Raw genomic sequence first — 15,258 nt, forward strand, 5'->3', positions numbered from 1 at the left:
TGGAAAACTGAGTAGAAAGTATAGAGTTTCCATATATCTCCTGCTTCTACCACCCCAGTCCTTCCTTACTATCAGCATCCCCCACTGGAGTGGTTTATTTGTTAGAATTGATGAACCTACATGGACACATCATTATCACCCAAAGTCTGTGGTTTACATTAGTGTTTACTCTTGGTGTTGTACCTTCTGTGGGTTTGGACAAATGTATAATTACATGTATCCACCATTATAGTATACAGAATAGTTTTACTACCCTAAAATTCCCTTGTGCTCCACCTATTCATCCCTTCCTCCCCAACACCCCTAAACCGTAGCAACCATGGATCTTTTTACTGTCTCCATAGTTTTGCCTTTTACCCTGGCTACTTTTATAACTGTCATTTATACCTAGCCTGTTTTTCCACACCAGGTTTATTCAACGTAGCCCTGTTACCTTGCTGAGGAGCCAGGTGGTCATCCCTATCTTACAGTGGGCCATTGCTTCTACTACCCTTGACCACCGGGATGCCAATTGTAGCGTCATGCGGTTCCTTCGAGACCTCATCCATACAGGGGTAGCCAATGATGTGAGTATAAACATTGTGCCTTTTCTTCTTTTCAGCTCACTATCTTCTCATATTTCTTCTTCTTTTCCTTAGGGATATCTGTCTCCTTATTTGATCTGCATTGGTTGGCATGTAGTATAGTGGATCGTTCACTAACAAAAACATCAACTATTAGATTTAAGACAACCTATACTAAATGCAGTAAGTTGTATAAAACAATCTAAAATTATCTCTGTTACCAAGCCATTTGTTGTCTAGTTGAAGGGATAAAGACAACAAGAAGGCAGTATTTGATTGTCAGATGAGTCGATAAGTCATGATTGCTATGAGATCAGAGAGGGAAAAAGCTCTTTGCAAAGATGTGGGTTGAGATAACTTTGTGGCAGAGGAGGGCCCTCAGTGGCACCATAAACTATATGTAGAATTTGGATGGACTGGAGTGGGAAAGATAGTCTGAGTATAAATCATGAGCAGAGAAAGTCAGGATAGCACTAAGTGTGTTAGTAGACAATTAAGAGACCTGTTTGGCTGGAGTGCTAAAGTGGTTCACGAAGTTTTCAAAGGTAGATTTGGGTAGATATGGAGTAAAATTGAAGGTGAGGGAGAACAGTGAACAAGTAAGCAAGTATGTGACTAGGCTTAATTATTATTAAGAAGTTTGGCAATAAAAGGAGAGAAATAAAAATAGCTAGAATAAAAAAGTAAAATTATTTTTTTCAAGATGTTAGAAATATGTGTATTCAAAGACTATAAAAAGGAAAAAAATAAGATGTATTTGATACCTGATACAAGTCTTTGATTCTTATTTCAGTTGGTTTTTAAAAAGGAAAAAGGGTTACTTTGTTACTTTTTCACAGAAAGAAATGATTAAGGAAATTGCTACCCTTCATCTTTAACCACTGTTTGTCTTCTGCCTTCTATGCATGAAAAATTTAAGAGTTAAGGTCATCTCAGCTGAAACTCATGCCCATTTCCTTGATACTAAACTCTTAACATTTTTTTCCTAATGACAAGACATTTAGTGGATTTTGTGAATCCAGATGTTGTATAATATACTTTCTTAACCAGGAAAGAGATATTGCAAGACTAAAGGAGAAAGAGTACTTGGTCTTTGGAAAGTTAAAATTAAAACTCACCCAGGGCTCCTATTTTCTTACAGCATGAAGAAGACTTTGAGTTACGGAAAGAACTGATTGGACAGGTGATGAACCAGCTTGGACAGCAGCTTGTAAGCCAGCTGCTCCACACATGCTGCTTTTGTCTCCCCCCCTATACGCTACCAGATGTGGCCGAAGTGCTGTGGGAAATCATGCAAGTTGACAGACCGGTAAGGTTCTTTTCGTAAGGAATCCATTCTCCTAGTCCTCAATTTTGATTCATTGACGCCAACAATAACTTTGAAACTAGCCCTGTTGTATGTTGTAGAACCTAATTTAGGCATATTGCTAGGTTTAATTGTTAGATGAAGGGGCCTTTAGAAGGGCAGTAATTTATCATTGGGTTCTCCAAAGTGTATTTGTATCACTGTCATGGGGTGTATTTATTACCAGAAATGAATACTAAGCATGGAAATTAGCTGTGCGGCTGGCCAGTGAGAAATTTGTTCACTTGTGAGACATGCCCATGTTATCAGTTATATAGTATTAACAGGTTATTCAGGAAGTGTTCACTTCAGGCTCCTTAGATAGCACTGTATGGTTCCCTAGCCAGAGCATTTGGAGGCATATAGGTATAAAACTAGCTCTCAATATGTACTTGGATTTGTTTCCCCTTTAGATTTATTTGCTTCTTGTTTCAATTCTTGAACCAGGTTCTTCTGGTTCTTTATCACCTGAGCATGGAAATTTTTTTAGGCTATCCAATAATCTCCAAGTAGTTTCAGTGCTGGGCCACGTGATCATAAATCAGGTTATGTGTACTACATGAAAGTTTTGAACATAGTGGTAAAGTATACCATAGCCTATAAATTATTTTTAAAATCAGATTTGTTATTTTTAATATTAATATAAAGCAGTTCAGAAAAGTACACAGTTGGACCTAGTTAAAGTGAGCTGTCTTCTGGAACAGAAAAGTCCAGATTCATAAGTAACTTACAATTTTTAAGTCCATTTATATCCTAATGGTTAGTGTCTCCTACTTTATATCTTTGATGGCAGTTCTTAGCCTCAATTTCAGCAGTTTCACAAAATGGAGTGCACTTCTACTGCTGGACTCTGATATGACTGAGCGGGAAGTTCTGCCTAGTCTTGGATTTGTGTGTTCATCTCCAAAATGCGGTTGTGACTGGTTGTGTATTGACTTAGTCGGCATATGCTTTACTTGATCTTTGGCTCATCAGACAAAAACAGTCACATGTAAGGACACTTTAATAGGTTTCTAACATTTTCTTTGGGTTTATACTTTAGGAACGGCCACGTGAAATTTAATTCTTACACATCAAACTCTGAGGCTCCTGTATTACTTTGGTTTTATCAAATAGCTCTGCAGATCTTCCATATAAGTTCAAGTACTTCAGGAATGAATAGTACCAATAGTTTCCATTGCTAGTTGTTCAATACATATATTCTATTTCAGTATGATACAGTAATATTTTTGTGTTTTCCTGAAATTCCTCTGCAAGCCCCAGAGACCAACAAGTTCAAGCTCCAAAGTCCTTGACATGAAAAATAAAATTTCTATACTTTTTAACTTTTTTAGAAATATATTTGGTTCCCAGGTAACAAAAGACTTTCATAAATTTAATTTTAATAAACATTCTAGATTTGTAAACATACAGTTATGTGCTAATGAACAAGAAAATGAAAATAGCAAGTTTGGGCAGGAATAGAAACCAGGTAGCCATGTGTTCTTAACTTAAGAGTTTACTATGTACCTACGACTTAACAAGTAATTTAAAGTGATTGTTTTCTATAAAATCAACTACGACTGAGTTTTTCTAAAGGAACTCACATAAATTTGGGTTGTCTATACCCTAAACCAATTGAAATTGTAATTAAGGATTTAAGTCTAAAGAAAATTTACATTCTTGAGCACTTTCTTAATTACACCATTTTCAAAGTTCACAAATTTTTCAGTAGAAGATAACATACCAGCTTTGTCTCTTCACTTGAGTGAACTATTAAAATTAAAGCCCTTTATTCTGTTCCTTCCTTTCTTTGTTGTATACCCATCTGTAACAAATTTATTCACTGTTTTCAACCAAATTTCTCAGATTCCTTTACTGGAGGATGATAAGGCCCATTATATGCTAGCTAATTAGTTTTTTGCTTTTTAGTTTCCTATTGTTTTTGTTTGGGGGGATACTATAGTTTAAGTCATGGGCGATTTTTGGATGCTAAAACTTTGTCAATTAGGGATTCTTCCTGAATCTTTTATACCTGCTTGTTTTTGTCTGAGTTGTTGTCTTCTTTGGGGGCAGCATTTGGAGAATTATGCAGTGCTTTTAAAAAGCATTTATAGTGGAATATTTACTTTTGCTCTGGTCTATTATGATCATAAATCAACATAATGGGAAAATATGTAATATAAAAACAGTAAGCCAAAAATTATGAGCAAACTATACTTCCTACTTAAGAAAGGCGTAAAGAAAAATTAGAGCTGACTCAAAGAACAATTTAGCTAAAAATAAGAACCCAGAAGAATTCTCTAGAATTTTGATTTTTAGTTTGAAGAGGAAGGAAGTAATGGGGCAGGGGGTAAGGACAAGCAATTTTTGTGCATATGAAAGGTATAAAGAGACTATACTTGGATATAAATAAATTCTTTTAAATAGCAACAAGAGTGAGCAACACAAATTTTCTAACCTGACGAATGGTCGATTATCACAAATGATCTTACCAATATGACTTCCAAGAGAGATGACCTTAAAAGCCTTAAGATTCTGGATTTATATTACATACATACTTTGTGACATGTTTACATACTCAACTTTCTGCTCTTTCTAGTAACTGACCTTTGTTTTGGATTGCCTTTGATCTTTACACTCAAGAGTTTTCTGGCTGCTGTTTAATTTTAGAATATTATATAAGTTTAATGACAGGTACAGAACAATAGCATCATCCGGAAGAGACTTCCCTTCCAAGATAGAAGGGCTCTCTCTGAAATGATGCCTGCTGCCCCTTTGAAGGGAAGTCTAGGCACGCCTTTATAAATTATTCCAACCCCCATAGGGTTGGAAAGTCTAAAAATAGTACTTTTATTAATCCCTATCTTTGGTTCCAGGTCTGGGGGAACTAATACTACTAAGGAAAACTTGTGGGGTTTTATTGCTACCTGTAGAGTCCCAGTTGAGTAATTCTTGCCTCCTTTTAAAACTCTCATCCCTCTTCTCGGTACAGACCTTTTGTCGATGGTTAGAGAATTCCTTGAAAGGTTTGCCAAAGGAGACAACTGTTGGAGCTGTCACAGTGACACATAAACAATTAACGGATTTCCACAAACAAGTCACTAGGTAAGTGATGCTGGTGTGGGGTTTTTTTTGTTTTGTTTTGTTTTGTTTTTTAAAGAATGAACAGCCGCTGGGGTGTGTAGAAACAATATATCTTTGTTTCTTATACCATCTTAGTTATAGATCTGCCCAGGAGTATGTTTCTTGTGTGCCTTTTGTATGTTCACATTTTACTGTCCATGTAGCCTTGACTCGCACAAATTAGCATTGGAAACCAATCTTGGGGAAAACACCACAGTGCCGTATATGTGCTTATAATTTTTATTGTACATATGTATTAATTGGTATAAGATCTTAATGAGTAAGAGGAAGTATTATTTCTTCCAAAAGAAAGACGCACTGGACAGCCCATTACCCTGTAGGAGATCGGTCTTTTCCTTTTTGAAGTCCTTCTCAGTTCTCATCCATATTCAGAGGTCAAGAATACCGGTGCCTAAATAGGCGAAGCATTGGTTGTAAAACATTATAGAGTGATATAGAGTGCAGTAAATTGGAGAATTTCACCATGCATAAAGATACTCAAATTCACATTTCATGCAGACTAAACAAAGCACCTCCCTGGGATGCATTAGGCCCATGAACCACTTGCTTACAGCCCCATTAAAATGTTAAGTGTACATAGTGTTTTTTTTTTTTACTGTGAACATAATAAACATTTTAAATAATAGCTATATAAGTCTTCCTAATTATTATTTTATATAGGTGCTGCTTGATTTCCTTACAGTGTGCCTCTATTAATAGGCATTTGCTTTTTATTTCGGTTTGTTTATTCGTTTGTTTCATTTTTTCAGTATTACTGATAATATAGAAAGTGTAGCCTTTTCCTTCTTTCTACTGTTTTCCTCAAAATCACTAAATCAAAGATTATGAACTTTGATAATATTAATGACAGCAGTTTAAATTGGATTTTGTAACTTTGTGTTACCTTGCCTGATATTCCTTTTTCTATCTATAGAGTCTTAAAAATTTGGACTAAATTTTAAGCAATGGCTTATATTCTTACCATTTGAATGATTTATAGGTCCAAGGATGAGTGTTGCAATGCAGTTGGTAATAGTGAAAAAAAAAAAACCTGGAAATATTCTGATTGCCCATCAAAAGAGGATAGTTAAATAATTAACAGTATGTCTATACTAGTAAGTGACACTAAAAAAGAAGTAAAAAATGCACAATACAGAAAAACATAAGATATATTATAAAGGGCAAAAGTGACACTTAAAGTGTTTTTAATTTTGATAAAATACAAAATTTATCATCTTAACCGTTTTTAAGTGTGCCATCCAATAGTGTTAAGTACAATTCACATTGTTGTGAATCTCCAGAATTTTTCATCTTGCAAAACCGAATGTATATACCCATTAAACAATAACTTCCCATTCCCTACTCCCGCCTGCCCCTGGCAACCATCATTCTGCTTTCTGTTTTTTTAAATTTGACTACTCTAGGTAATTCATATAAGTGAAATCATACAGTATTTATTTGTTCTTTTTTGGCTCACTTAGCATAATGTCCTCAAGGTTCATCTGTGTTGTAGCATATGTTAATTTCCTTCCTTTTTAAGGCTACATAATATTTCATTGTATGTGTATACTACATTGTATTTATCCATTCATAGACATTCAGGTTGCTTCCATGTCTTGGCTATTATGAATAATGCTGCAGTGACCATGAGTATACACTTATCTCTTTAAGACCCTGTTTTCAGTTCCTTTAGATAGATACCTAGAAGTGGAATTGCTGGATTATGTGGCAATTCTATGTTTAATTATTTGAGGAACCTCCATACTGCTTTCTATAGTGGCTATACCAGTTTATATTCCTGCCAATAGTACACAGGGTTCTCATTTCTCCATATCTATTTTTACTTTTGTTGCCTGTGCTTTTGATGTCATATCCAAGAAATCCTTACCACATCTAATGTCATGGAACTTTTTCCATGTTTTTTCCTAAGAGTTTTATAGTTTTAGGTCTTAACATTTAGGTCTTTGATCCATTTTGAGTTAGTGTTTGTATATAATGTATGTAAAGGGTCCAAGTTCATTCTTTTGCATGTGGCTATCCAGGTTTCCCAGCATTGCCATTTTCTGTATTGAATGGCATCTTTATTGAAAATCATTTGACCATGTATGTGAGAGTTTAATTTCCGGGCTCTATTCTATTCCATTGGTCCTGTCTGTCTGTCTGTCTGTCTTTTTGCCAGTGCCATATCATGTTGGTTACTATGGCTTTGTAATAAGTTTTGAAATTGGGCAATGTGAGACCTTCAGCATTGTTCTTTTTCAAGATTATTTTGGCTGTTCAAGGTCCCTTGAGATTCCATATGAATTTTAGGAGATTTTTTCTGTTTCTACCAAAAAAAAAAAATCAGTTGTGATTTTTAATAGGGATTGCATTGAATCTGTAGATCACTTTGGATAGTATTGACATCTTAACAATGTTGAGTCTTTAGCCAATGAACACACATTGTCTTTCCATTTATTGGTGTCTTCAATTTATTGCAGCAACGTTTTGTAGTTTAAATATTTTATTCTTTTTGATGCTATTGTAAATGGACCAACATGCACTTTTAAAAGCTGTTTTATCATAAATGTTATATCTATACAGGCTACTTTTCTGGGAAGATACACCATAGGATCAGGATGAGAGGGGAGGGAGACTTTCCTTTTTTCTCAGCCTCTGTACTGTTTGCATTTCTTTCATGAGCATGTGGTATACTTTTATAATTAAAACCAGACCAAGTTTTTAAAAGGGAGAGAAAATAAATTTTAGGCATAAGAGCTACTCTTTTCTCAGAACTGATTTCTTAATGTCACTTTATAAATTGGTTTACTTTCTCACCTCCCAGATTATTTCTAATAATTTTGTTAATGTTAAAATATGAAACCTTTTGAGTGCTATCTTATAGCTTACTAAGTTGCTTAATTTCATGCCCCAGAAGTAATTGACTTTTGGCCATAGATCAAGTGGCATGCATGACTGGAAAATAGCATGTGACTGCCTGCCTTCATGACACATTTTGCCAGAAGAGGGGATTTCCCCTCTACTAGGTAGGCATATATTGGCTGGGATGACCTTACAAAATTATTTTATTTCTTTATGTTATGAATCCTCCCAGTATAAGTAGTATTCCATCTACAAGTTGTCTCAGGGAGGGAAAAATTAACAGTTGTCCCTCTCTGTTTTTGCTCTTTTCCATCTAGTGTTGATCAGTCGGAGGGCAGGGTCATATTGGCTCTGATTTCCTTAGAGCAAATGGGAGCCTGCAGAGAACCCGCAAAGGACTGGGCTTAGAGTCAAGGATGCTAGTTTGAATGTTCCCACTTACTTCAGCTTATTCATCTGTAGAATAGGGCTAGTAATTCCAATCTCAGAGTGTTATTTTGAGTTACTAAGTAGAAATCTAAAGATCTGGCACATAGTAGGTAATCAGTGAATGTTAACTTTGTCTTTGGAAAAGAACCTGCAAGAATGTCATACTTGCAAAACTAGATGGAGCTTGTCTCTTGCCAGCTCTAAGGCAACCACCCACACATTCTCCACCAAGCCCATATTTCTTCATCTGGGCTAATATACATGACAGAACAATAGAGTAAGTCTGAAATAAAAGTTATGGACATTCTCTAAGTTAAGTAAAATCTTGGGGCAAAGGAGAGGAACCCAGATAATGCAGTGCTTCGAACAAAAATATCAGTGATCTTTGTGCTGTGATACGGGAAAATAAGGTGCACTACCAACCTGGCCTACTTGATCTTTCATTGCTAAACAAGTTTTGCAGCTCCTTACAGTAAGCTGTGCTATAATGGTGGGAAATGAACAGAAGTAAGAGGTAATGTTAGGTGCTAGAGAAAGGGTTTGAGGTTGCTCACCTCCCCTTAAAAATTCTCTCTCTTTAGTATGTGTGTTGCCCTTGAACCTTCTGCTCCATGCATGACTCAGTCTCCCTTTTGGTTTTAAGGTCCTATAACTCCTGCCTCAACATGCTGCTTTGTTTGCCATCCTAGCAGGGAGGGTGAACTGGTTCAGTTTCATTTCAGCAAGTCCAAGCCTGTTTTCAGATGATGCTGGTAATTAATTCCTTAGTGTTTTTAATTGGTAAACTTAAAGAAAGCTGGGATTTTTCATTCTGAAATACTATTTTTGCTTTCCAGACACCACTAATTATGACTAGAAGAAATCATGCCATCATTTTCCATTTCTCTGGAATGGATTGGAATTATGAGACTAGAGGCCAGAAAATAGAAACTAGAGGCCAGAAAATAGAGCCTAGAAATATAGTGTCAGCCTTAAATAAATAGAGATAGAAAAAGGATTAAAGCAGAAAGCGGAAAATACTTCTAGATTTTAGGAGTTTTGTGTTTTGTTTTGTTTTGTTTTTATTCACTTCTTTGGGCTTAATCACCAAGGACATTTAAGTTCAACATTTGGCTGAAGCTCTTGACACTAAAGCAGTTGCTGACAGGATTGGGAACAGAAGCTGAGCTGATTTTGGGATACTGTGGCCTGTCCCTCATTTCATCTAGTTCTCCTGCACTTGCATTTGGTTTTAATACTTTTTCTCATGTGTCACAAAAGAAGCTAAGGCTGGAGTTATCATTTCCCTTCCAGATTAAACCACGATCTCTGGTTGAAGGATAGAATTTAAAACATGCAAGGCATTAGGAGAGAAAAAGAATCTTGATTCTCCAGCCCTGTCCTAAGGTTAACTGTATCCTACTGTCCTCGTCCCTTAAAACACACCACACAGTGGCTTCCCTCGGGTTCCATGTCTTCCTCCTCCATGACATTGGGAGCATGAATGATAAGGGCTCACTCACCCTGACTATGTCCTTAACAGTCATTATTGGTTTGGAAATACACCGAGAAATGTAGTGCCTTTACTGAAGCATGTTAAATTCATGAAGAGCAAATGGCAGGATTCAAGACCTTCCTCGTTTTCATGACATTTTTCAGATGAAGAGCAACTAAAAGAAAGTGTCTAGGATATTCTGTTGAATCAAATCCTGGAGTCTCAATCAAGGTTCTTAATGATGTTTCAGACCTTATAGTAGGTAGGGAAATCCAGATGTGGGCACTTAAGCGGGTAGCTCTCATTTCTCCTTTTCTGTTGGATCACTGTTAGCATTTCCCTCCGCTGGTGTTTAATCATTATGAGGAGAGAGAGCTTTCTTACAGTGAATCCCACCGAGGCTGTAGGCTGTAGTTCCTGAGTTTTTCCAAATCACAGATGGTCATAGAAGGGTGAGCATATTGGGAAGAGCTTTCTTTTCCACTGTTTGGACAAAGGAAGCCTTTGGAAGAAACCGGGTCAGATGAATATTGGGCTATTTATTCTGCCTAGGCATCTCAGTGCTTGCCTGAGAACCAAGTTCTGATTCCTCCTCCTCCCTTTCTACAGGCCTTAACCCTTTCCTCTCTCCTCTACCTCCTCCTCCCACAGGAGGAAACCCTGAGCAGCCTGTTCAACTAGAAAATCGATGACTGATAGAGACTTAGTTGCTGGACTGGGCTTTGTAAACAAAATCTGCCTTTGGAAGAGAATGAGGAAACCAGGGTACCTAAGTTAGCTCAGCTCGTAGAATTAAAATAATCAGCCTTAGGTGAATATGCTTGCTTTTTTTACTTTGGTGTTTCTGCCTTACTTGTTTTTATGTCAAAGATTTTAACCAAGTGGTAGTGGTGGTGGTGTAGCAGCAGCCTACATTTGTTGAATACTATTTTGTTCACTGCTCTATTATCCTAAGCATTTTACATATATGAACTGATTAAATTCTCAAAACATTATGAGATGGATAGTAGATGAGGGAACTGAGGCAGATTGGTAACTTGCCCAAGGACACAGTGGAGCCAAGATTCAAACCTAGGCAATTTTTCTATAAGCCCATTTTTTAAGGACCATACGGCTGGCTTATAATTATTCTCATATCTAATAGTTAATATTTACTCTTGAATTATAGAAAAATTGGAAGCAGAGTCAATGTTGTTGTTGTTTTTCAGCGTATTATATCTTTCTCATCAGTCAGGGACCAACCTCCCTTTTCTTTTCTAGTGCTGAGGAATGTAAACAAGTTTGCTGGGCCTTGCGAGACTTCACCAGGTTGTTTCGATAGCTCACTCCTGCACTGTGCCTGTCACCCAGGTGAGTGGTATGTCGTTCCCAGCTTTCCCCTGGCTGCCAGGAGTGCTTGGGTTGGGGGTGGGCATACGTTTTAATGCCCATCATAGTACTAGGACTAGTACTATAGCTAGAGTCAGGGAAGGACCTGACAATTTAATCCTGCTGTACAACTGAGAGATGCAGGGTCCTGATTTTCTTGAGCTATGGCAGCCAGATAATTGTCAGCTTCTTTTGGATGCTCTTTTCACTTGTATAAGAAAGTTACTGTTGTGGAATATCTCAAAAAAAAAAAAAAAAAAATTCTCCTCTCTTTACCTTACAGACACTTCTAGGGCGGTAAGTGTGTATGGTTAACAAACAAGTATTTTTTTTAACAGTGCTGACCTAAAGTTGACCGTGGTACATGGCATGACTCATCTAAAACTGACCTTTCAGATTTAATGAGCAAAGATGCTTATTCTAATTTGAACACTGAAATGCCAGGTTTTGACTCAGGCAGGAGGTATAGGAAAGGAGCTGACATCTCTGTCTAGCTCATGATCATCAGTTTTCTCCATATGCTTCCTATCGCCTGATTTCTGAAGCAAAGCAAGAAGCTGAGCTAAGGAAAGAAAGGACTGGGTAGAGGGACTTGGGTTCCATTTTCTTGACTGAGAGAAGAAAGGTAACTTTCCTCTAAGCCTACCCTCTGACATTTTAAGCAGAATTTGTTCAGTCAGGAGGCAATTCTCGATGCATGTATAGGACTCTGGTAATTTCTGTGATTAAATGCATTAGTAGGTGAAAGTGCTGTTCAGCAGTGCCTCACCACACCAGAAATTATTTCTATGTTTTGGTTCTTTAATGAGTAGTGATAGCCTTTTGGATCCTCAGGTTTTACAGTGTCTATAAAAGCTAACATTGATACACGTTGGGTGAACAGTGAATGTTCATAGCAAATATTCATGGAGCCCTTACTGTGTATCAGATACTACTATAAATGATGTATGTGTTTTAACTAAGATAACCCTCACCCAGTTCCCTGGGTTAGTTACTGTTATTATTCCCATTTTACAAATGAGGAAATTGCGCTTCTAAGACGTTAAACAATTTGCTTGATGTCACAGTCGGTAATTGATAGAGCCACAATTCATATGTAGACATTCTGGTGCCAGAGTCCTCATTTTTAACCACTCTCTTTAGCACTTTACAGTAGTACTCTTTCCAGAGAGTCTAAATCATTGTTTTTTAAACTTTTATTTGTGAAACTCTAATATTTAAATAGACCGAAGTGGAGATTTTCTGGTTGGTTTAGAGTGGGTAGCATGGAACTACTGGCTCACCTTTACCCCCACATATCATTCTGAATTTCCACAGGACCCTCAGGATTGGAAAAGCACTGCAGATAGTATTTCACTAAAGCAGTAGCTCCCTTCAAATCACAAGTAAAACTTGAATTTCTTTTTTTTACTGACTTCTTATGGCAGAGACCAGAATAAGGTACCTGAGCAAGTATAGAAACTTCTGCCTTGACTTTATAAAATGCTTATTGTCTCCTGGACCACAAGTATTGACTATCTTTTCTCTTTTGTCAGGAATGTCTTTTTAAATTAGAAGACAGGAAGAAAACAAACCAGACTGTGTCCCACAATCAGAAACCTCCATTGTGGCAGAGGGGCCTTCACCGCCACCAGGGCGCCCACCAGACAGGGAGAGACTCCAGCCTTCCGAGGCTATCCTGAGGAGTTCCTGTTTGGGGGTGTGAGGGAAAATCAGCACGGTTTTTAAAAAGATGGCTGCGGGCCTGTCCAGCGTGGTGGGAGGGGAGCTGGTTTCCTGGTGAGCTTGTTTCTAAAAGGAAAAGTAATTTTAAGGAAATAAAAAAGGAAAACTAAACTTAAACCAGAACTGAAACATTCGCCTGGTAGCAAATGACACACACACATACATACACATACCCACACACACACATGCTGACACGTGTGTGCACACAGAAAAATTAAAGTACAACCTTTCTGTGAAACAAGAAAAACAGATACTTAGGGAAAATGGGAATTCAGATGAGATAAATAGCTGCAATGGAAGATAAGGGTCAGGATCATCTTACGGTTCTTTATTGTTTTGCCCTCTCTCTCATCCTCATCCTCCCTTCTTTCCTGTTTCCCCTCCTCTTTTAACAAAGTGGATAGAAATTTCCCCCATCCTCCCCAGGCGTTTCTTACCACCTTTAGAGTTGTTCGAACAGGGAGGAGTAAGTACAGAGCCTGTTCTGTTCTATATCATGGTCACATCAGTGATAGTGAGACCTGCCAGGGCCAAAATTCATGTATGTCCCAACTCTGACCACCCTCTCCAGTCTCTGATCCACTTCCAATCCACATTGGGTTGTTGTCAGCCTTGGAGAAAAGAGCCAAAACTGGGTTGAGTGGGATATAAATGTATATTCTAAGTTTTAACTTTTTTAAGATTTTTTTTTTAGTTAATATTTCACCCACAGACGTGAAAAAAAAAAGAGGGTGGGAATATGGAAAAAAGTGTTTACAGGGCTAAGTGTATTTTACTAAAAAATGTGGAAATTATTTGACTTTATGGGGATGAGGCGGGAAAGGGAAGCCCAAAGCAGATCTTAATGTTTTAAAGGCATTGCAGCCCTGCACAGGCACTAAACATGAGGGCACTGTTCTTTCTGGTGTTGTAGCCATCTCAAGAACAAATCAACAACAAAAAAGAAAAAAAGAAAAAAGAAAAAAATAAATTTTTAAAATTTAATCAATGTTTGTTTTATTTTCTTTCACTGCCTCATAGTTCTGAAATGGTACAACTGGACCACTTCCATGAGCAGTCTTAGTTGTGATCACATCATCTGTGTTTGAAGTTTAAAAGGCAGGCCCCTGTCCTTCATGCCACAGACACTTCGTATTCCAGGGGAGTGGCGCATTCTGCATCTTTTATTCTTCTAGTTCTCCCCAAAACTCTTGCGTTACATTATATCTTTTCATATAGCCTCAGTAGAAAAGAGAATGGATCTCTACAGCATGTTAAACAGCAATACGGTGTATTCTTTCCACGGTGGCCACCGAGTAGATTGGTGTTTACTAACCTACTGAGTATTTGGTCTTTAAAAAAAAACCTGTACTGAAGTATAATTGACATACAGTAAGCTGCACATATTTAAGGTATGCAGTTGATAAGCTCTGACAATAGGATACACCCATGAAATCATTAACAATCAAGACAATGAACTTGTTTACTCCCAAATTTCCTCATGCCTCTCCCCATTCTCCTCCATGCCCAAGTAGCCACAGGTCTGCTCTCTGTCATTGTAGATTAGTTTCCATTTTCTCGAGTTTTAAATAAATGAGATCATATAGTATGTTATAGTAATTGGGCTTTGAGCTAGTGAACTTGATTGCAGAGCTGCATCTACTATTTGGAATTGATGAAACTTTCCTGCTTAACATCGATGCTACTCAGAGTTTTACTCTCTAAAGAGGCATTATTGGAAGGGGAGGGAAAAACTTGAATATAAAAGTGTTTCTAGTGAGATTATCAAATTCTGGGCATCAGCACAGTACCCCAGCCATCTCTCATTTTCTGGGTAAACAAAACTGAAGCCTGGTCCAATCCTGGGTTCTTAAAACGGCCAGTTGCCCTTGCTCTGTTTGCTTTGTTTAAGGATTTGGCTTTGATCACAGAAAGTTGTATCTGGACTGGAAAAACGTGTAGAAGACTTAACACAATTCTCCCTGGCCACTGAAAAATTGCACGTGGAATGCATATCCCAGTTATGTAGCTCATTAATGGTGTCAGGGCCTCACTACTTACAATAAGTTACAGATCACTTCAGACTAGTTCTTATAAACAGTTGTTTTTGGCATAGCAAGAATACCCACCTAAATTTTAAGTTAAAAGGGAACTTTGGGATCAGGTCCCCTCAGTGTTTTCCTGCATGATATCTAGTGGAAGAATGAGAGTCTTGCCCCTGAGCTTACCTAAGGCATAAAGTGCTCACGCAATTGTCTGTTCCATGATTTCTGCATTGGCGTAGCCAGAGAATTTTAGTCATGATTATGGGGACCATAGATCACCCATTGGGGCTATACCCAGCAAGATTAATACTAAAGAAAAGTAACTTGTAATTTTTATGTTCATGTTCGATGAAGATAAGTAAC

The 15,258-nt window shown here is 37.5% G+C and overlaps 1 protein-coding gene across 4 annotated transcripts in view; it reads left to right on the forward strand.

Annotated features, from left to right (window-relative positions):
- Nucleotides 1-13,814, forward strand: part of TNPO3 (transportin 3) — a 70,680-nt gene extending 56,866 nt beyond the window's left edge. For all 4 annotated transcript variants that reach the window (XM_039860938.1, XM_039860940.1, XM_039860941.1 and 1 more), the window contains exons 19-23: nt 410-566; nt 1,705-1,872; nt 4,883-4,995; nt 11,039-11,128; nt 12,682-13,814. In XM_039860938.1, the coding sequence (XP_039716872.1) occupies nt 410-566; nt 1,705-1,872; nt 4,883-4,995; nt 11,039-11,099 (499 nt within the window). In that variant the 3' untranslated portion in view covers nt 11,100-11,128; nt 12,682-13,814. The remainder of the gene's footprint in view (nt 1-409; nt 567-1,704; nt 1,873-4,882; nt 4,996-11,038; nt 11,129-12,681) is intronic.
- The last annotated feature ends 1,444 nt before the right edge of the window (nt 13,815-15,258 follow it).

Source organism: Pteropus medius, unplaced genomic scaffold (genome assembly GCF_902729225.1).
Source record: "Pteropus medius unplaced genomic scaffold, Ma_sr-lr_union100, whole genome shotgun sequence".
Taxonomy (NCBI): Eukaryota; Metazoa; Chordata; class Mammalia; order Chiroptera; family Pteropodidae; genus Pteropus; species Pteropus medius.